This window comes from Chinchilla lanigera, unplaced genomic scaffold (assembly GCF_000276665.1).
Source record: "Chinchilla lanigera isolate Chin_1 unplaced genomic scaffold, ChiLan1.0 scaffold00110, whole genome shotgun sequence".
Lineage (NCBI taxonomy): Eukaryota > Metazoa > Chordata > Mammalia > Rodentia > Chinchillidae > Chinchilla > Chinchilla lanigera.
In genome coordinates, this window is record NW_004955511.1 from 2,472,716 (window position 1) to 2,490,508 (window position 17,793).

Sequence of the window (17,793 nt, forward strand, 5' to 3'; positions counted from 1 at the left end):
GGGCCAGCGGGGCCAGCAGGCCAGCGGGTCGGGTTGCCATGCATCTTTAATGCGGCCGGCCCGTCAGATGTTCCGAAACCCGAGCGGCGCGGGGCGCCGGCCCTGCACCGTGTCCTTGCGCGCCCGCCCGTGGCCTGGGGACAGCAGGCGGCCGGCAGCCGGGACAGCTACCCAGGGCCTCCCGGGGGGCCTGTTATCCCGCTGACCGGCTGTGCGGCCTCTCAGCTCTCTGGCCGTCAAGGAATCCGTTTTTCTATTTTGTTTTGTTTTTGAGACCTGGTCTCGATGCGAAGCCCAGGGTGGCCTCTAATGCGTGGTGATCCTCCTGCCTCAGCCTCCCAAGCACTGGGATTCTTCTCTCTCTCCCTGTGGCCGTGCCCCATGCCATCCCACCAGAAGCCACCCTGAGCAGGGGAAGCGTGGGTGGGCCCAGGGCTAGGTTGGCGTCAGGGGAACGCAGAGGAGAAGGGGGTGGACGTCCCAGGCCGAGTGTCTCAGTGGACGTCCCAGGCCGCTTTCCGGGCACAGATGCCGGGGAGGGCGCAGGGAGGGAAGTGACGTCGCCACGCCTCGCACTGGGAACCAGGGTGCCGGACCGGTCCCCCATTCCGGGGCGTAGTCTGCCCCGGGCCTGGACACCCGCAGGGCCTTGTCCTTCTGACCTGCTTGCTCCCATCCCCCCACCCCCGTCCCGGCTCATCTGCATAAAGTTCCAATTAACACATTTTTCTCTTTGCTATTTGCGATCCCTGAACTCGCTCCCAGTCGAGCCCACTTCCCGCCGCCCCTCGTCCCAGTTAACCCATGCGACCCGGTGGCCACGATCCCTGCAGCCGCGCAGACCTCGGTGGAGCGCGGGGGGCGCACGCCAGGGCTGCGCACTGCGCAAAGGGGTGTCAGCGAGCCCGCGCCTGCCCGCCCCGCTCGCTGGAGGAGACGGGAGGGGGGCTTCTCCCGGGAGACTCGGGGCGTCGAAATTCCTCGTTCCTCATCCTCTGGCCCCCGCACCCCTCCTCCTCCCAGCCATCTGTTCCCCTCGGCAGCGCCGCGACAAACACGGCTCCACGCTTCCGCCGCCCGCCCTCCCCACTCCCGGCCCCAGGGTGGGAGCAAGCAAAGGCCTCGTCCCGCCGGGCTCCAGCCGGGCGGGCGGGGCGCGGACTCGGTGCCGGAGCCGGGTCGTGGGGTCCCCCTCTCCCCGCAGCGCCACCTGCCGGACGCTCTGCCCCCCAGCTGCTGGTCACGCGTCCCAGACCGCGGGGACAGCCAGGGACAGACAGGGCCCGCACGCCCGGCCAGCGGCCGCCGAGTCAGCGGGAGTCGCGGGTGAGGGCAGCCCAGGGGCGCAGGCTGACGTCCAGCACTCGGAAGGCCGAGGCAGGAGGATGCCCACAGCTTGAGGTCAGCCTGGACTACATAGCGAGACCCTGTGTGAAAAAGCAAACGTACACACAGTGTAACAGAAAGCTCCGTGTTTGCATGAGGTTTGAGATAAACCGGGAGGCCCAAAGGCTGCCCTCGGCAGGCGTCGGACCCGCCCTGGCTTAGCGCCTCCCGGGCACCCGATGTCGGTGTGGGACAGGACGGGCACCTTCTGCCCGAAGCGGGGGACTGCTGGGCTGGGCGGGCAGGGCGGTGACACCCCGGGCTCGGCCCCGTCCCTCCGACCCTTTTTATTTCCCCTGAGACGCGAGAAACAGCACCAGGCCGGGAACCCGCCCCAGCCCACGGGGTCAGGGCGGGGACACAGCCCGCAGAGCGTCCTGCAGAAGCTCTGCCCTTGCTCCGCGCGCTGCGGCCCAGGGCGGCTCGGCCGGCTGGCTGTCAGCCTGAGGCCCTTGGGTGTGGACGTCAGGCGGCCACCTTGGGGGGGCACCGAGCCCCACCGGGCCGGGCGCGGCCAGCTCCCTCTGGACCCGGGCGCGGTAGCAGAAGAGGTAGGCGGGCAGCAGGAAGCCCAGCAGCGAGCACAGCAGCAGGCCCAGGTTCACCTGCGGGCGGGGAGGGCAGCAGTCAGCGGCAGGGCCACCACGCAGCGCCTCCAGAGCGCGGCCCTGGCGCTGGGCTGACCCCTGGTGGCCCGCGGCCCTGCTCAGCCGGGGGACAGGAGGTCTCAGACCGGGCGGAGACGGCGGCCAGGCTGAGGACAGCGGCCCTGGGGGACTTGGGCACTGCGGGGTCACACGGCTCACGGTGACTCGGGCAAGGAACTGCGCCCGGCCCTCTGAAGAAGTGGCTGGGCACCGTGGTGCACTGTGATCCCAGCACTCAGGAGGCTGAGGCAAGAGGGTCACCATGAGTTCGAGACTAGCCTGGGCTCCGTAGTGAGTTCAAAGCCAGCCTGCACCACACAGCGAGACCCTGTCTCAAAAACACACACAGAACGCCAGACCCCTGCTGGGGGAGCTGGTTTTGGTTTTCATTTTGCAGCGCTGGGGACTGAACCCAGGGCCTTTGCACGGAGCTGCCGCCACCCGGCCCTTTACAGTTTGCGTCTGGAGACAGAACTTCACTAAGTGGCCCAAGCTGGGCTGCAGCTTGCAATCCTCCCGCCTCTGCCTCCCCGAGTGCTGGGGTGACGGGTGTGGGCTGCCTCCCCTGCCGGCCCCCTCACCCCTGGCTCTCACCCAGAAGGGCTCCCCGTGCAGGGGGCCCACCATGGCCATGAAGAGCGGCTGCTGCAGGAGGGCAAACACGGCGCTGCTGAGAGACTGCAGGCCGGTCAGCGTCCCGAAGTGGCCGGACGGGAACCTGGAGGAGCACAGGCAGCCGAGCATCAGCCCACACCAGCCCCGTGCCCCCGGCCCCCCTCACAGGGCCCGGGCCTGGACCTCAGGATCTCCAGGGCGAGCCACGCATGGAGGCTGAGACAGGAGGGTCCCAAGCTACAGCCCAGCGAGGGTGACTTGGCGACTCAGCAAGCCCCTGTTTCAAATATACAAAAGCGTTTGAAGGGGTTGGAGAAGGGGTTCTGTGCCAGGCTCCGGGCTCCACCCGCAGTCCCAAAAAACATAAAAATGTTGTGGGGTGGAGAACAAGGTCCCCACTGAGGAAGCACCTCAGGAGGAGGGCGGGAGCGGAGGAGGAGGGCGGGAGCGGAGGAGGAGGCCAGGGCCCTGCGCGGACCCCTACTCACACGGCGGCATACAGGCCTCCGCAGGCCGAGTGGAAGAACCCGCGGACCATGGTGTGCAGGACAAAGGTCACAAACTGAAACCCAAAGGGGACAGTGAAGAGGTCAACAGACCCGAGACATTGGCGGTGATGGCTCCCCTCTGTCATCCCAGCACTCCGGGAGGCTGAGGCAGGAGGACGCAAGTTCATCCAGCACAGCCCGAGCAAGGTAGAGAGACCCGATCTCAACAAAAAAGGGTTCCCGGACTAGCTCAGTGCGCAGGCGCGGGCCAGGCTCAGTCCCCAGTAGGGCCGAAGTGCCATAGATCTCAGACGCTCCCCAGACCCCGCGGGCGTGGGCGGGGGCGGGGGCGGGGGGCTACCTGCAGGGGCAAGCTGTCAGTGAGGCAGGTGACCCCGAAGCCCACGAGCAGCAGGTTGGTCAGGGTGAAGGCGCTGATGGCGTTGGTGAGCTTCTGAGTCTTGCAGTAGCGTGGCCTGGTGGACTTGGGGACCGCCCCGCTCCTGGGGAGAAGAGGAAGTCACGGCCGCAGCGGTATCGACCTCCCCTGGCTCCCGGCCGCACCCCTGCCGGTGGGCAGAAAACCTTTCCTCCCACGCTGGCTCTCAGCTACCAACTAGGTGAGCGTCAACAAGGCTGCTCCTTAAAATGCAGACTCACAGGCCTCCCCAGACCTCAGAATCTCTGGAGCGGGCCAGGTCACGGTGACGCACGCCTGTCATCTCAGCACTCGGGAGAGAGGCTGAGGCAGGAGGGTCACCGTGAGTTTAAAGCCAGCCTGAACTACATAGCAAGACCTAGTCTCAAAAAAATTTAAAAATTAAAAAATAAAATAAAAAGGGCCAAGGCTGTAGCTCTGTGCAAAGGCGTTGAGTTCAATCCCCAGTATAACCGAAAGAAAGGAAGGGAGGGAGGGAGAGGGAGGGAGAAAGACAAGGAGGGAGGAAGGGAGAGAGTCTCCCCAGGGAAGCCTGCCTCTGTGAGGTCCCTCCCTATGGCGCCGGCGTCCCCCGCGAGGGACAGAGTGCAGTGTAAGTGGCCAGGGCTGCTGTGGAGACCCCATTATAAAAGGCCCCTGGCCTCTGCCCTAGGCTAGCACCTAGGATCACTACAGCCCTGGCCTCCAGCCGGGCACCGCCTAAAGAGGGAAACTGAGGCACAGTCGCCTGGTAAGTTGTCCGGGGTAAGTTGCTCCTGCATTTGTGGAGCTCAACAACTGTGTGATGGGATGAAGCGGTGTTTGATTTTATTCCGAGGCACTGGAGGTGGAGCCCAGGGCCTACCCCATGCTGGGCAGGAGCTCCACCCCGAGCTTCTCCCAGCTCCTCCCTGCCTGAGCATCTGCTGCTGGTGGTGGGGACGCTTGTTACACAGCAGCATGTAGCTGACACAGTGTGGGGGCACTGCAACGAACCTTCAGGTCTGGGCTGGAGCCAGCAGTGTGACTGGCTGAGACCCTTACCAGGGTTTCCCGTTACCTTGAGGACATGAGCTTCGAGTAAGACAATACCAGCTGTCCTGTATTTTTTGTTTGTTTGGTTGGTTGGATTTTGGTTTTGTTGTCTTTTGACACACAGCCTCCATATGTAGTTCAGGCTGGCCTCAAACACACAGTGACCCTCCTGCCTCAGCCCCCTGAGTGCTGGGATGACAGGAGTGCACCACCACGCCCAACTAGCTCTTCTTATCCTGAAGCGAGCAATGCCCCTTCTGGCCTCAGTTTCCCCATGGGTAAGACGGGGAGGAAGCCCTGCCACCCGTGTCCGGGGAAAGGACAGCCGTGTGTGCAGGCATGGGGGACACCAGAACCCCTCGAGGTGCGTGGCCCACGGGTCACCTGGCATCTCCGTTGGCAGGTCCTCCGGCCGGGGCGTCCACGCAGTCCTTGATCCGCCAGTCCATGACGTAGCCGATGAGGGGGCAGGTGACGAGGCAGAGCAGCTGCATGGCCCCGAACACGGACGAGTAGAACCCCACTGCGGTGGAGAGAGTGGTCCGGGCCGCGGCTGGGCTCCCGCCCCGCTCAGCCCCAGGCCCCGGGGGCCCACCCCCGTACCAGCCTTACCTGTCTCGGCCACCCTCTGCTGCAGCTCGCCAGTCTCTGTGGGCGGGGAGGGCAACGTGAGCGGGCGGCAGGGCACCCCGCCCCCGCCCCGGCCCGGCGCCCGGCTCACTGTGCTCCTGGCCCCGGGTCACCAGGAACTCCAGCATCTTGTTCATGGCTGCCATGTAGAAGATGATGCGCAGCTGCGTGAGGCCCATGGTGAGCAGGCTCCACAGGAAGATGGGGGAGCCCAGGCTCTTGCGGAAGGGCACGGCCTCTGGGGACAGCAGGGGGCGCCCCTGAGCCCCGGATCTCCCCCCCCCCCCCGCCTCCCCCACCACCACCCGTGCCAGCACTGAGCTACATCTTGAGATCCTCCTGCCTCAGCCTCCCAGGAAGCTGGAATGACAGGCATGCACCACCACGTCCGGCTTGCTGAGTTCTTTACTATCTCCACGGTGCTTTTCAGGGGTCCTCTGGATGCAGACCCTACACTGCATGTGGTAACGGCTCTCTCTGAGACAGGGTCTGCTATGCTCCCCAGGCTGGTCTTGAACTCCCGGACCCCAGCAATCCTCCCGCCTCAGCCACCATCCTAGGGGTGGCAGTGAGGGTGACGGCGCTCAGGCCTGCCTTGCTCACCACCGCTTTCTCTCCGGGGTGGACACCTGTACCTGCTAGCAGGGCAGCGCACCTTCCACGGAGGCGGGTGTGGCAGGTGGGCGCACTGCCTCCCACGGGCAGCAGGGGGCGCCGGGCACCAAGGCCAGGCCTGAGCTCCCTGGCCCGGCTGCACCTGCTGGCCACCCCGGGGTGAGCAGCGCCTGGGGGCGCCCACCCCACCTGGAGCCCCAGGACCTGAGCCTGCACCTGATTCTTGCACCTGGGCGTCCCCGCCGTGGGCAGGCGGTGCGCCCAGCCAAACGGGCGCGGTGAGGACCACAGAGGGCAAGCTGGACCCCCGCCCAGGGCCGCGGCGGGCACTCACTCTCGGGCTGGCTGCGGGAGGCGCCCCGCCCGTCCTGGGGGGCGAGGAAGGCGTCGGCGCCCTGGTCCAGGCTGGGCGCCTTCTGGCTCAGCCGCTGGCCCACGGCGGAGATGTGGCTGTAGAAGCGGTCCCCCGAGACCTTGTGGTCCAGCGCCAGCCCCGCGAGCTTGACCTTCCTCCTGCGGTGCAGAGCCCACCCTCAGCCGCCGGCCTCCCGCCCGGCCTGCTGGGCTGCCGGTCTCCGACCCGCGCGGCCGGGCCCGGCGAGTGACAGCGCCGGCCCAGGTCCGCTCCCCACCCTTGCCAGGGCTGCCCGTGCCCTACTAACACCAAGCACTAATTCGTGGTGACCAGGCCACCCGCGCCGGGACCTGCACCGCACAGCGCGAGGCACTCGGCCAGGCGCGGGCCCGGTGGGCACACGGCCGGCGCGGGGTGCGAGTCACCTCCGTGCCCCGCCCAAGCGGCTCCCCTCCCGGACCCCTGGGCCTTTGCGCCCTCCGTCTGGGCTCCGCGCGGCATCGATGCCCTTGCTGGGGCCGCCTGTTCTGATCTCCTCCTCCAAACCCAGAAAGGAGAATCGCCGTGCCAGCTGGCACGCCGCGGCCCTGCCTCGCGCCAGCGCGGTCCTGCTCCGGGCCCAAGGAGGGGGACCGGGCCCGCGGCGCCCGGCGCTGGCAGGTGCGGCCTGCGCGGAGCTCCTGCCCGGTGCTCCTGCCCGCAGCTGGCGGCCGCTCTCCAGCAGGGGGCGCCCTCCAGCCTCGCACCTGTAGTCCAGCTCCTCCGGGGCGGGGAAGGGCTCCGAGGGCCAGTTGAGCGCGCAGTTGAGGAAGATCAGGCAGGCGAGGCCGGACCAGGTGGACATGATGGCTACGAAGGGCACGCCGGCCTCGTAGATCAGCTGAGGGGCAGGACGGGCCGCGCCTGAGGAGGCGCCTGGCCCTGCCCCTGGCAGGCCCAGCGCGGGCTCGGCCTCCTCCACTCCGCTGCTGCTGCCCGGAAACCAAAGCCAGAGGCGAGAGCGGGACCCCAAAGGCCCAGCCGGGCTCTCCCTGCGGCACCCAAGCCCCCCAGGAAGGGTGGGCCACTGCCCCCAGCACTGGCATGGCTGCTCCCCGCCCCGGCTGTCCCGGACTCTTATGACTTTCTTTGTTTTTTTGAGACAGGGTCTCGCTGTGTGGTGCAGGCAGGCCTCAAACTCCTGGCGGTCCTCCTGCCTCAGCCTCCCGAGTGCTGGGACTATCTGGTAAAGGTGCATGGGCTTTGCCTGTGACACCATAAACAGCAGTTTATTTTCACCCAGAAATGTCACCTCGGACCACGTGTGGAGGACGACAGGGGCCCTGCGCCCGCCAGCCCCAGCTGTGTTTCTCGTGCCCCTGCCTGGCACCCCCTGGGCAGAAGCGGCCCCACCAGGGGGCAGCTTAGCCCCCTTTCCCAGGGGCTCCCAGGACGGTGGGGCAGAGCTCGCCAGCCTCAGCCCAAGCTGTCCTGATGCCAGGGCAGACAGGTTCCAGGACGTGTGCCACGTGCCAGCCCCGCTGCCAGGGGCCGGCCACCCGGTCACAGGTGCACAGGGGGACGTGGGCACCCACTCTGAGCTGCAGTCCCTGCCGGGACAGACCCCGGCCTGCCTCAGCCTCGGGCCTTGGGCGTGGGGCTCTTTCCTCCCCGAAGGGTGTGGGGTGACACAGGCTCCTCCGGCACCCGCGTTGCTCTGAGATGCCTCTGAGGAAGGGGAGCCCAGGGCACAGCTAAGCTGGCAGATGACCGGGCACCGCGGTGGCCCAGGAGGAAGGCGGCTGTGATAGCAGCGGGCGGGGGAAACCAAGGCCCCCTTCCAGAGCGGGATCGCAGGTGTCCCGGGTCCTGGACCTCCAGCTGACCTGCCCGGGATCGGGCCACGTCCTCGGCGCCCCAGAAGGGAAACAGGACCGAGAGCTGGCCCAGGCCAGGTTCTGGAGTGCAGGCTGGGGTGGGGCCTGATGCCGCAGGCCCAGCAAGGCCACCAAGGGTTCCCCAGCCGGCACGGATCGGGAAGTCACACTGGGGCAGGAGGCGGAGTGAAGACGGGTAATCACACGAAGCAGACAGGTAAGGTAAGGGGCACCCTGTCCTCCGAGACCCCAGGCACACACACACCCACGGGTTCAGACCCCAGCCTGTGTCTGGCCTCATGAGCGCTGTGGTTTCAACCCCAAGTCACGTCCTCTAAAATCCCTCTGTGGTCGGCCCCCACCCCACCGGTGGGCCGAGTCACGCAGGAGTCCTGTCCACCCTGCCGCAGATCCTCCCAGAACCCCGGGACCCTGAGAGTCCCAGGACCTGCCCCCAGAGGCGTGAACCCTCACTGCCCACTCCCACCCTGTGGAGTGAGCCTTCGCTTCTTTCCTTTACTTCCTTTTTCTAATTTTGTTTTGTTTTTGACACAGGGTTTTGCAGAGTAGCCCAGACTGGCCTCACACTGGCAGCGATCCTCCTGCCTCAGCCTCCCAAGCGCTGGGATGACAGCCGTGTACCACCACGACTGGCTGTTTCACTTACTCTTGTGATTCCTTTTCGATACATCTGATTCTTGCTGCTGTTTCTCAGTGTCCTGCTTAGTTCTTTGCTCAAGACACCAAGAAACAACTCCCCAAGACCCTCTAACAACATGAGCACTGATTGGAGGCAGGAGAGCAGCGGGAACCTGCGGCCCTGGGGAGGAAGCTGGGCAGGACTGAGGCAGAGCGGAGGCCCACAGGCAGGGCCAGGCCGCGAAGGCCGCCACTCCCCCGTCCCAGCCAGGGCCGGCTCAGCCCAGGGGGCCCGGCTGCCCCAGATCTGTACCTTGATGCCCGGGAAGGTGATGGCAGAGGAGGCGTAGGAGCCGATCATGAGGGCCATGAAGGTGGAGCGCAGGTTCCCGAACATGTTGGGCAGCTGGGAAGGAAACGGCCGTGAGCAGGCTGCCACCAGCGCCACTGGAGCTCCCCTGCCCCTGTGCCCCGGGGAGCCTGCGGCTCTCAACGTGAGCGCTGGGGACAACAGCCCCGGAGTCTCCGCAGAAAACTCACCAGGAAAGTCCGTGGGGAACTGGGTTCTGCCCTGCGACACTCCGTGCCCACGCTCGCCCGGCCCACGAGTGGCTGGTACCTTTCATGCTAGGACTGCCCAAGTGAGGTGTTTATGGGGCCCTCTACCTTCCGGGGGTCCTGGGTCTCCTGCACTCTGCCCATGAGATGAGCCCGGTGCCAGCCCCAGCGCCCTGGCCGCGTGATGCCCCCTGGGGGCACACTGAGCAGGTGCTGAGCAGCACTGTCTGGTCCCAAGGTGTCACGGATGAGGAAGAAGTGGGCCCACGTCCAGTCAGCATGGAGGACGGGCCCTGCGCCCGGCCCCGCCGAGACCGTGCCGGTGACGACTCTGCAGCTCCCTGCTGCTGGTGCTCTTGACCCTCCTGCGAGCCCAAGCCCCACGGCCCAGTTCTTAGGGAAGCAGCACAGAGCCTGCAGAGGGCTGGGGAGGCGGGAGCCCAGCCCGGGAGGGAAGCCAAGTCCCCACGACCCGGGTCACACCCCTCCATCCTTCCCTGGTCACCTGGGCCGGACCTTAGACGCCACACATAACCCATTCTCCTCCCCGCAGGACACTGAGGCTCAGTACAGGGAGCTCAGAGAGCTCTGAGAAGCAGGGTGTGGTGGCGCATGCCTGCAATCCTAGCACTCGGGAGGCTGAGGCAGGAGGAGCACAGTGAGTTCTAGGCCAGCCTGGGCTGCAAAGTGCCAGCCTGCACTACCCAGCAAGATCCTGCCTCAGAACACTGATTAATTTTTTAAAATCAAATAGCTGAGAGGGAAGGTGATTAGACACAGATGGGAGAGGGAGGGAGGCCCCGGGCAGCTGTCAGCCTTCGCCCTCTGTCTGCCAAGGCAGCAGCTCTGAGCGCCAGGCCAGGGACCTCTGCCTGCCAAAGGTCCCGGGGCACTGCCTCAGCCCAGGGCCTGGGGAGGGCGAGGCTGGCCCGGCTAGCAATGCACTGACCGGTATGCTGGGAGCATGAAGGGCGGCAGGTGGCACCCACGCAGGTGGCACTGTTACCAATGGATATCCAGTGGGAAAGGAGCTACTGGCGGGGGGTGGGACCTGCCAGGGGTGGGGTGGGGCGGGGCCGGCACCAGGCCCTACTATTGGCTAGAGATTACAGCCTACAGTCAGCAGGGGAGGGGCCCCTAAAGGGTGGGGTGGGGCGGGGCCACACCAGGCTTTACTATTGGCTGGAGATTACAGCCCAGGGGTGGAGCTGACAGTGTGGGCGTGGCTTAAGAGAAGTTGGGCGGGGCCAACGAGGGGTGGGGCTGGGTGGGGCCGTCACCAGGCCCTATGGTTGGCTGGAGATTACAGTGGTGGGCGGAGCCGCCACGGGCTGCAACCGGCCAGGGCAGGGTCCGAGGTCAAGCCTCCGGCCAGGGAGAAAGGATTTAGGAGCTGAGCCAAGTTACACAGCCGGCTGGGGCTGCTGAGAGGGGCGGGTAGGAGAGGATCCGCTTCCTCAGAGTTGTGAAATGTCCCCACTGGAATTAAAGGCGGCTGCTGGGGAGAGGAGAAACAGCCAAACACCCAGTTTGGCCGCATCAGAGATAAACAACCCTGAGCAGGCCGGGGCGGGAGCCTTCCCTTCCCCACCCGGCCACCCGCCCAGGCCTTTAACCCTTACACTCACACGTAAACGCCCGCGCGCGGGCAGGTGGGCCGTGCAGAGCCGCAGCCGCAGGCCGGGCCCAGCCCGCGGGCACCCCTGCAACGGCCGGCCCCACCCCCGGCCCGTGCCCCAGCTCTCCCCAGCCTGGACCACTGACAAGACGTGCTAGTCTGCTGCTTCCGGGGCTGGCTGCGCGCCCTAGCCCGAAACACGAGCTCCTGGAAGACGAGGACGTGGTGCCTGTCTGTGCTGCGGAGTCCCCGTGCCTAGAGAGAGCTCGTGGGGCACGCGCGGGCGCCGTGTGTGAGTGCAGCGCACATGCCTACGCACACACGCACGCTTGTCGTCCAGGCGGACACTGCCTGCCCCTCCCTCCGCTGCCACGTGCAAGTGTCGCCCTGCACCCCGCCTGCGCCTATGGAGCGCCCCCCGGGCGGGCAGCCGCCCCACTCACCGTGAGCGACGTGAACGTGAGGCAGATGCCAGCGAAGCCGTTCAGGGACAGCGCCAGGAAGATCAGCGGGGACAGGGCTGGGTGGGGAGGAGGCAGAGGAGGGTGTGGGGCTGAGGTCATTGTGAGCCTCCACCAGCGGGCTCTTCCAGCGCAGGCCGGAGGCCAGCGGCTCACCTTCAGGGTCCTGGGTGGCCGCGGCCATGAGGGCGCAGGAGGCTGCGAAGCAGGCGCTGCAGGGACACAGAAGGGCGTGGCGCTGGCGCGAGCGCTCCCCGCCCCTGCCCTGCAGCAGCCCCCAGCTCGCAGGCCCGCCGTCTCACCTGCCCAGCATGCGCAGGGGCCTCGGGCCAAAGCGGTCCATGAGGATCCCCAGGGGCAGGGTGGTGGCGCTCAGCAGGAAGGAGCCCACGGTGAAGCCCAGGTTGAGCATCTCGTCCTGCCGGTCACAGCTGGGCCAGGGGCGCGGCGCGTCGCCGGTGGCATTGCTGGAGTTCTCGGCTGTGGGGGAGGGGTCAGCACAGGGCAGGGGAGCGGCGCCGGAGGCGGCGGCCCGGCTGGGGTCCTGCAGTCAGGCTGATGTGGGGGGTGCTGCTCCATAAATAGGAGGGTCACCTCAGCCTGGGCCTGCACAACCCCACGGGAGAGCTGGGTGTGGTGCCACACACCTTTAATCCCAGCCTTCCAGGAGGCTGAGGCAGGATGATCGAAATTTCCAGCCCAGCCTGGCAATTCAGCAACTTCATGAGACTCAGTCTCAAAATACAGAACTAAAACAAGAGCTGGGATGTGGCTTGGAGCAATGGCCCTGGTCCAATCCCAGTATCAAAGCAAAACCACAAACCCAGCTCAAATGCAACAACGGCATCGAAGTATTTACAAGTCATAACGGTCCCTTTGTGTCCAAGCTTGGGGGGCCGTGGACGCCCGATAGGGAGCACCCCAACTGAAAGGCAAAGCCCAGGAGCAGGGCCCTAATGCACAGCACGAGAATTCGCTCGGTCCACACCGGACGCTTTCCCGGGGAAGAGTCAGTTCACGGAGCGCTCTGCTGTCAGGCCCTGTCCTATCGGATCCCTATCACAGGTCACAGCAGCCCAAAAGTGCGCTGAGGAACAAGTGTTCCCATCCTCAGACGTGCGGCTGAGCCCCTGCCCTCCAGGGCCCGCCTGAACTCTGCCCCGAGGTAAACGCAGCCTGGGGCAGTGGGACAGAGGACGGCTTGGCCGAGGCACTGCAGCTGTCCCTACCACTGCCTTCCGTTTCCCAGTGTTACCCAGGGCAAACTCAGGGTGCTCCCGGGGCGGGCAAACAGGCTCTCTGTTCCCACCACAGCCTCAGGAGCTCAAGGAGGGGCAGGCCAAGCTCAGGCCAGTGGATAGAGATTCCGCCCGGGGCTGCAGAAGTGACCAAGGAGACAGGGGTACAGACAGGAAGCTCTGGCTCCAGGGGACAGGAAACAGTGGAGGCTGATTGGAAGAGCCCCAGGCGCCACGGTAAGAGGGTCTGTGCGTCAGCACGGGAGAGAAGGCAGCCTCGCTCTCTGGGGCAGGGGTGCCGCACACAGGTGCCGGCCGCCACCCGGGGGGAGAGCTGGGGCTCGGACGGCACAGCTTTGCGGGTAACAGCGATCTTCAGGGTGGCTGCTCACATCCCCACCGGGGTTTACTCATTCTCTGCAAACTCTTGGACGCTTGCTGGGTTTCAGCCCCGTGCTGGGACACAGGCAAAGCAAGAGGTGGAGAGACACGGGCTCGCAGGCGCCTGGCAGCCCCTCCCGTGCTTTGCTTGGCTGGCAGGGTTGCCCCTGAAGCGCTGTTAGTTGTAATTGGACAGCAGTTTAAATTCAGGAGATAGCGCATAAAAATCCAGACTGCTGCATCTTTACCAAGTTAGCTGGGTGCAGCTGAGGCAGGCAGGGTCCCCGAGTCCAAGAGTCGGAGGTCAGCTGGGACAGTGTAGCAAGACCCCATCTCAAAAACAGTCAGGAAGATCTGGCCACAACACGCTGGTGGAGGTCCCCTCCCCGCCCAGGCCTGGCCATCTCCGGGTGGGACCCTCGGCTCTGCTGACCCAGGCCTTATCGTTGCCCAGCCTTAACCTGCACTGGGACGGGAAGCCCCTGATCAGACGTCATCCCGGCCCCTAAGTCTTCCGCTGTGAAATGACAGGGCCCGCTAGCTGGCAACGAACACCAGCTTCTCCACGTGGAACCTCATGTGACGCTCGCCACACCCTAAAAAGTGAATGCAAACCAGCGTGGAGGAGTGCACTGCAATCACAGCGCTCTGGGAGGCTGAGGCAGGAGGATCGAAAGATGGAGCTCAGCCTGGGCAACTAATCGACCTAGTGAGATCTTGTCTCAAAATAAAAAATTTTAAAAAGATTTGTGGGTGTCCATCCCTAACATTGCAAATAAAAGGACTAAAATGGTCCCCACTCCAGCTGACATGGCACGGGGAGCAGAGCCACTCCACCTCCAGCTCCCACAGACCGGCCAGGGCAGGCGGGACCGGGAGAATGTGTTTATGACCCAGGGGGATTTCTACCCCGCCCGCATCTTGTTTGTTGTGGAGGACAGGATGTCAGAGGCCAAAATTTCCTCTCCCACTGGGCTACTCAAAGGCAGCTGGCTACCACCAGAGCTACTGCCAAATGACCTCTGACGTCATATAATCCCACCCCTGGCGCCGTAACCATTGACAACTGTCATGATGGTGGCTCAAAAAAGCCATGAAACAAGCGAGAAGAAATCAGTCCCACGCCTGTCATCCCAGCACTCTGGGAGGCTGAGGCAGGAGGATTTTAAATTCGAGTGCTGCCTGGGCAACTTGGTGAAAGACCTTCCCTCCACTCCTTTATCTTCTCTGCGAGGTGCTTCCACCCCCGATGGGTAGAACCTAAAACCGGCACTTCCGTTTCTCCGCTCACTGGCCACTAAGTACACTTTCATCTCCTTTTAAAGCTTCGGTCTCATCTTTGGCTTCGAGATACAGAATGAAAACATCTCTCCCCTGGGGATCACTCTCGGAGAGAGGCCCACAAATTGTGGGTGACATGGGCTGAGGGGCAGGAGGGGGCAGCTGGGCGGACGGGGTGGTGTGTGGTTATGGGAGAGCTTGAGGCACCCACAGAAACGCTGTGGGTCTCTAGCATCAAACCCAAGACTTCAAGGCTACTGCACTTTATTTATTTTTTGGCTTTTTTGATTTTGTTTTGAGACAGGGTCTCACTGTGCAGTTCAGGCTGGCCTTGAGTTCACTTTGTAGCCCAGGCTGGTCTTGAGCTCACAATCCTCCTGCCTCAGCCTCAACCTCCCAGGTGCTGGGATTACAGGTGTGCGCCACCACACCCAGCAACTGTAAATAACACCTGTGCACACAGAAAAGAGAAAGTCGGACCAAGGCTGCAGAGGACCAGGTGTGAGAAACACCGCGGGGGCAGATCTTGCCTAAGCAGCCACCTCTGTCAGGGTCCACCCTGGCCCCACAGCTGTGCGAGGTCTCGGGGGCTCCGCCACTGCCCCGCCTGTGAAGGCCGACAGCGTGCACTGCCCAGAGAGGCCAGCTCCAGCAGCCCGCTCTGTACCTCTTTGCGCACCTCGCCGGTCTCCCTCCTTAGCCCCTGAAGTGATGCTGAGAACACCTCTCAAGCGCGCATGCGCTGTGTCGGTCCACGGCTCTGCATCGCCTCTGTACAGTGGAGCTGCAGCAACGCCCCATCACAGATCGCAGGGAGGCCTGCGGCTCTAACCAGCACACAGCAAGTGATTAATGAACTTGAGTGACTGCTCGATCATTGCGGCACTTAACTTGGGACACGCAGTAGCAAGTGATCAACTGAAACCTCTCTGCTCAGATTCTGAGCTCTGATGTCTTCACAGGAGGATCAATCACTCATCCCGGTGTACGTCAAAAAAGAGAGGGTGTGCTGGCGCACGCTTGTAATCCCAGCACTCTGGGAGGCTGAGGCAGGAGGATCACAAGTTTGAGCTGGGCTGCACAGTGACTTACAAGACCTTGTCTCAGAATAAAACGTTTCTTAAAATGGGAGGGGGCTGTAGCTCAGTGTGAAGGCCCCAAGTTCAGTCCCTAGTACCGCCCCCCACAAAGGAAGGAAGGGAAGGGGAGGGGACGGGAGGGAAGCCCTGAGAGACACAGGGAGTGTGGGCAAAGAAGCCCAAAGCCCACACCAAAGGCGCCCACAGTAATGAGCTCCACGTTGTCGGGCCCTTGTAACGTCGGTTAAATGACGTCACTGAACTCTTGTTGTTCCGCAGCCGTAAGGAGCAGCTGTCCGCTCGGTTTTACAGACTCAGAAGACACAGAGAGGGAGCTGGGTCCGCGGCCGCGTCCCCACACCCTCTGCACATCGGAGCTGTCTGCTCTCCGTCCCTGTCCGCGGCATCCCTGGTTGGAGGGGCCAGGGGTCCCTCCGCCCACGCGTGGTATGTGGCTCAAGTCACGTGACCAGCACACACCCCAGCAGGAAGCCGAACTTCCTGTCGCTGGCCTGAGTCCATGCCCCGGGGTCGCTGCAGATCGGGACGCCAAGAAGCACCTGCACTCGGGCAGCGTGGCAGGGACAGGAGGGGCAGCACCTGGGGTCCACCAGAGGCCTGACCGGGAGGGAGAGGGGTGCACACCATGCCCCGGTCCGAGAGTGGATGAGTGCAGGAGGGGCCGCCAGCCGGGGACACGAGCCCCCGGAGTCACGGCCGATGCTGGGAGGAAACCTCAGCAAGACACTGTCAGAATTTAAAACCAGGACAGGGCACACTGCGCAGGGCAGAGGCCTTGAAGGCACAATAAATTAACAAATACAGAGGCACACGCCTGTAATCTCAGCACTTGGGAGGCTGAGGCAGGAGGACTGACATGAACTCAAGGCCAGCCTGAACTGCACAGCGAGGACCCTGTCTCCAAAAGAAAGTAAGTTAGTCAGTTGTCTACCGTTTTTTGAAAGCACAGGTGAGGAGATGGGCCCTGAAAGGGGAGGCAGGCATTTTTTTTTGGGGGGGGGGGGTGCAGCGACAGCAGCGTTTTAAACAGTGACTGTGGCCATGCTCCCTGGACTGTGCCGACTGGCCAGCCCTCCTCCAAATGGGTGATGTAAATTCATCTTCCTCTGCCGCTGGAGGAGACGGGAGGGACCCACCAGCCGGGGGGAGCAGTGGGGGTCCACCGAGGCCGTTGGGCAGCAGGCGCCAGGTCCCTCCCGGGCTCAGGGACAGCCGGGGGCCCCCAGGGGCCCTATCTCCTGCCCTCAGCCTCCCCACTGGCCACTGCTCCGCCCTGGGGTTGGGGCCAGCAGGGGCAGCCAGGAGGCCATGTCAATGCCACCTGTCGCCTCCCCACAGATACCCCTGGCAGGCCCCCGGTGCGGTTAGATCAGGACCTCCCGCCTCCGCCGTGGGCAACTGGCCTTCCCCACAGCCGCAGCCCAGCCCGGGGACTGCCCAAGCCAGGGCCACAGCCGGCCTCTGCCCGTTCAGCTCGGAGGATGGAAGCCCAGCGCCCAGCCAGGAGCACACTGGGGACGCCCTGCGGGGGGCGGGCGGCGTGCGGACGCCGGGGCTCAGACCCCAGAGCGGACCCTTCAGCGCTCGCGTTCTCCACGGGCCGAGGGGGAAGGAGGCTGGGGGGGGCAGCCTGGGCACCCGCTCCTGGCAGTGAGCCCGGTGGGCGCACTGTACCCTCCTCCCCGGCAAAGCACAATGCCTGTGAGCCCCGGAAAGGGGGACCCCTTCCTGCCCCGCCCCTGCAGACAGCTCACAACCCACCCCTCCTCCGGCAAGGCCACTCCCACAGGCCCAGGCCACCGGCGCGGGAGGCGCAGTCCTTCCCATGTCCAACCCCGGGGAGAGCGGGCTCCAGCTGTGCAAAGCAGCGGCCCGCGGAGGGCAGAGCCGGGCGGAGCGTCCGTCTGTTTTCACGATCCTTGGAAGTGCCCCGTCTCTTAATCCCTAGCTGGGGCTGGGGCTGGGGCTGGGCCTGGGGCGGACCCTCAGCACTGCAAAGAAATAAAGAGCAAAACTCCTCGCCCGGCTAGGTGCCCCACTTCTACTTTGTTCAGGGTTTTGGGTTTTGAGTCAGGGTCTCAGTAGGTAGCCCAGGCTAGCCTTGAACTGGCAATTCTCCTGCCTCAGCCTCCCCAGTGCTGGGCATGCAGGAGCCCTGGGTAGGTGTAGCTACCCACTGCTCTGGCTGGAGGCTCTCATTCGCAGGGTCCGGGCGCCAGCAGGACACCCCGGTCCGCTTGCGCGCCGCCCGCCCGCCTGCCCCCCGGCCACCTACCCGGGCACAGGCTGGCGTAGACGCCCTCGCGCTTGAGCATGAGCAGCAGCGAGCCCCAGCCCAGCAGCACGGCGGAGAAGAAGAGGTTCTCCAGCACGGCGGTGCCGGCCATCCACCAGCGCCGGCGGAAGGCGCGCGCCAGCGAGGGGGCCATGCGCCGGCCGCTTCCCGCCGCCACGTGGAGGCCCGCGCAGGAA

At 64.7% G+C, this 17,793-nt stretch overlaps 2 protein-coding genes and 1 long non-coding RNA gene across 7 annotated transcripts in view; 2 read left to right on the forward strand and 1 right to left on the reverse strand.

Moving 5' to 3' along the window:
* Rtn4rl2 (reticulon 4 receptor-like 2) overlaps nt 1–1,330 on the forward strand; it is a gene marked incomplete at its 5' end in the record, with an annotated part of 11,040 nt that extends 9,710 nt beyond the window's left edge. The window contains 2 exon segments of the mRNA XM_013506377.1: nt 8–211; nt 798–1,330. Coding sequence (XP_013361831.1) covers nt 8–211; nt 798–1,330 — 737 coding nt within the window.
* Nucleotides 1,331–1,457: 127 nt separating this feature from the next.
* Slc43a1 (solute carrier family 43 (amino acid system L transporter), member 1) lies at nt 1,458–17,793 on the reverse strand. 5 transcript variants are annotated; one of them, XM_005407995.2, is made up of 14 exons: nt 17,597–17,793; nt 11,624–11,801; nt 11,478–11,533; nt 11,304–11,380; nt 8,998–9,090; nt 6,936–7,069; nt 6,169–6,347; nt 5,311–5,457; nt 5,202–5,237; nt 4,974–5,112; nt 3,498–3,639; nt 3,137–3,210; nt 2,628–2,751; nt 1,458–1,991 (listed from the first exon to the last, which is right to left on the reverse strand). In XM_005407995.2, the coding sequence occupies exons 1-14, from the start codon at nt 17,748–17,750 to the stop codon at nt 1,734–1,736; spliced, it is 1,791 nt and encodes a 596-aa protein (XP_005408052.1). In that variant the 5' UTR covers nt 17,751–17,793; the 3' UTR covers nt 1,458–1,733. The 5 variants fall into 5 exon arrangements, with proteins under 5 accessions (XP_005408052.1, XP_013361945.1, XP_013361946.1 ...); XM_013506491.1 differs by lacking the exon at nt 17,597–17,793 and having other exon boundaries at nt 6,936–7,435; nt 11,624–11,963; XM_013506490.1 differs by lacking the exon at nt 3,137–3,210 and having other exon boundaries at nt 1,755–1,991; nt 6,936–7,435.
* Nucleotides 14,626–16,124, forward strand: LOC102017365. The gene is made up of 2 exons (XR_264419.2): nt 14,626–15,206; nt 15,580–16,124. It is a non-coding gene; the product is annotated as an uncharacterized LOC102017365 (long non-coding RNA).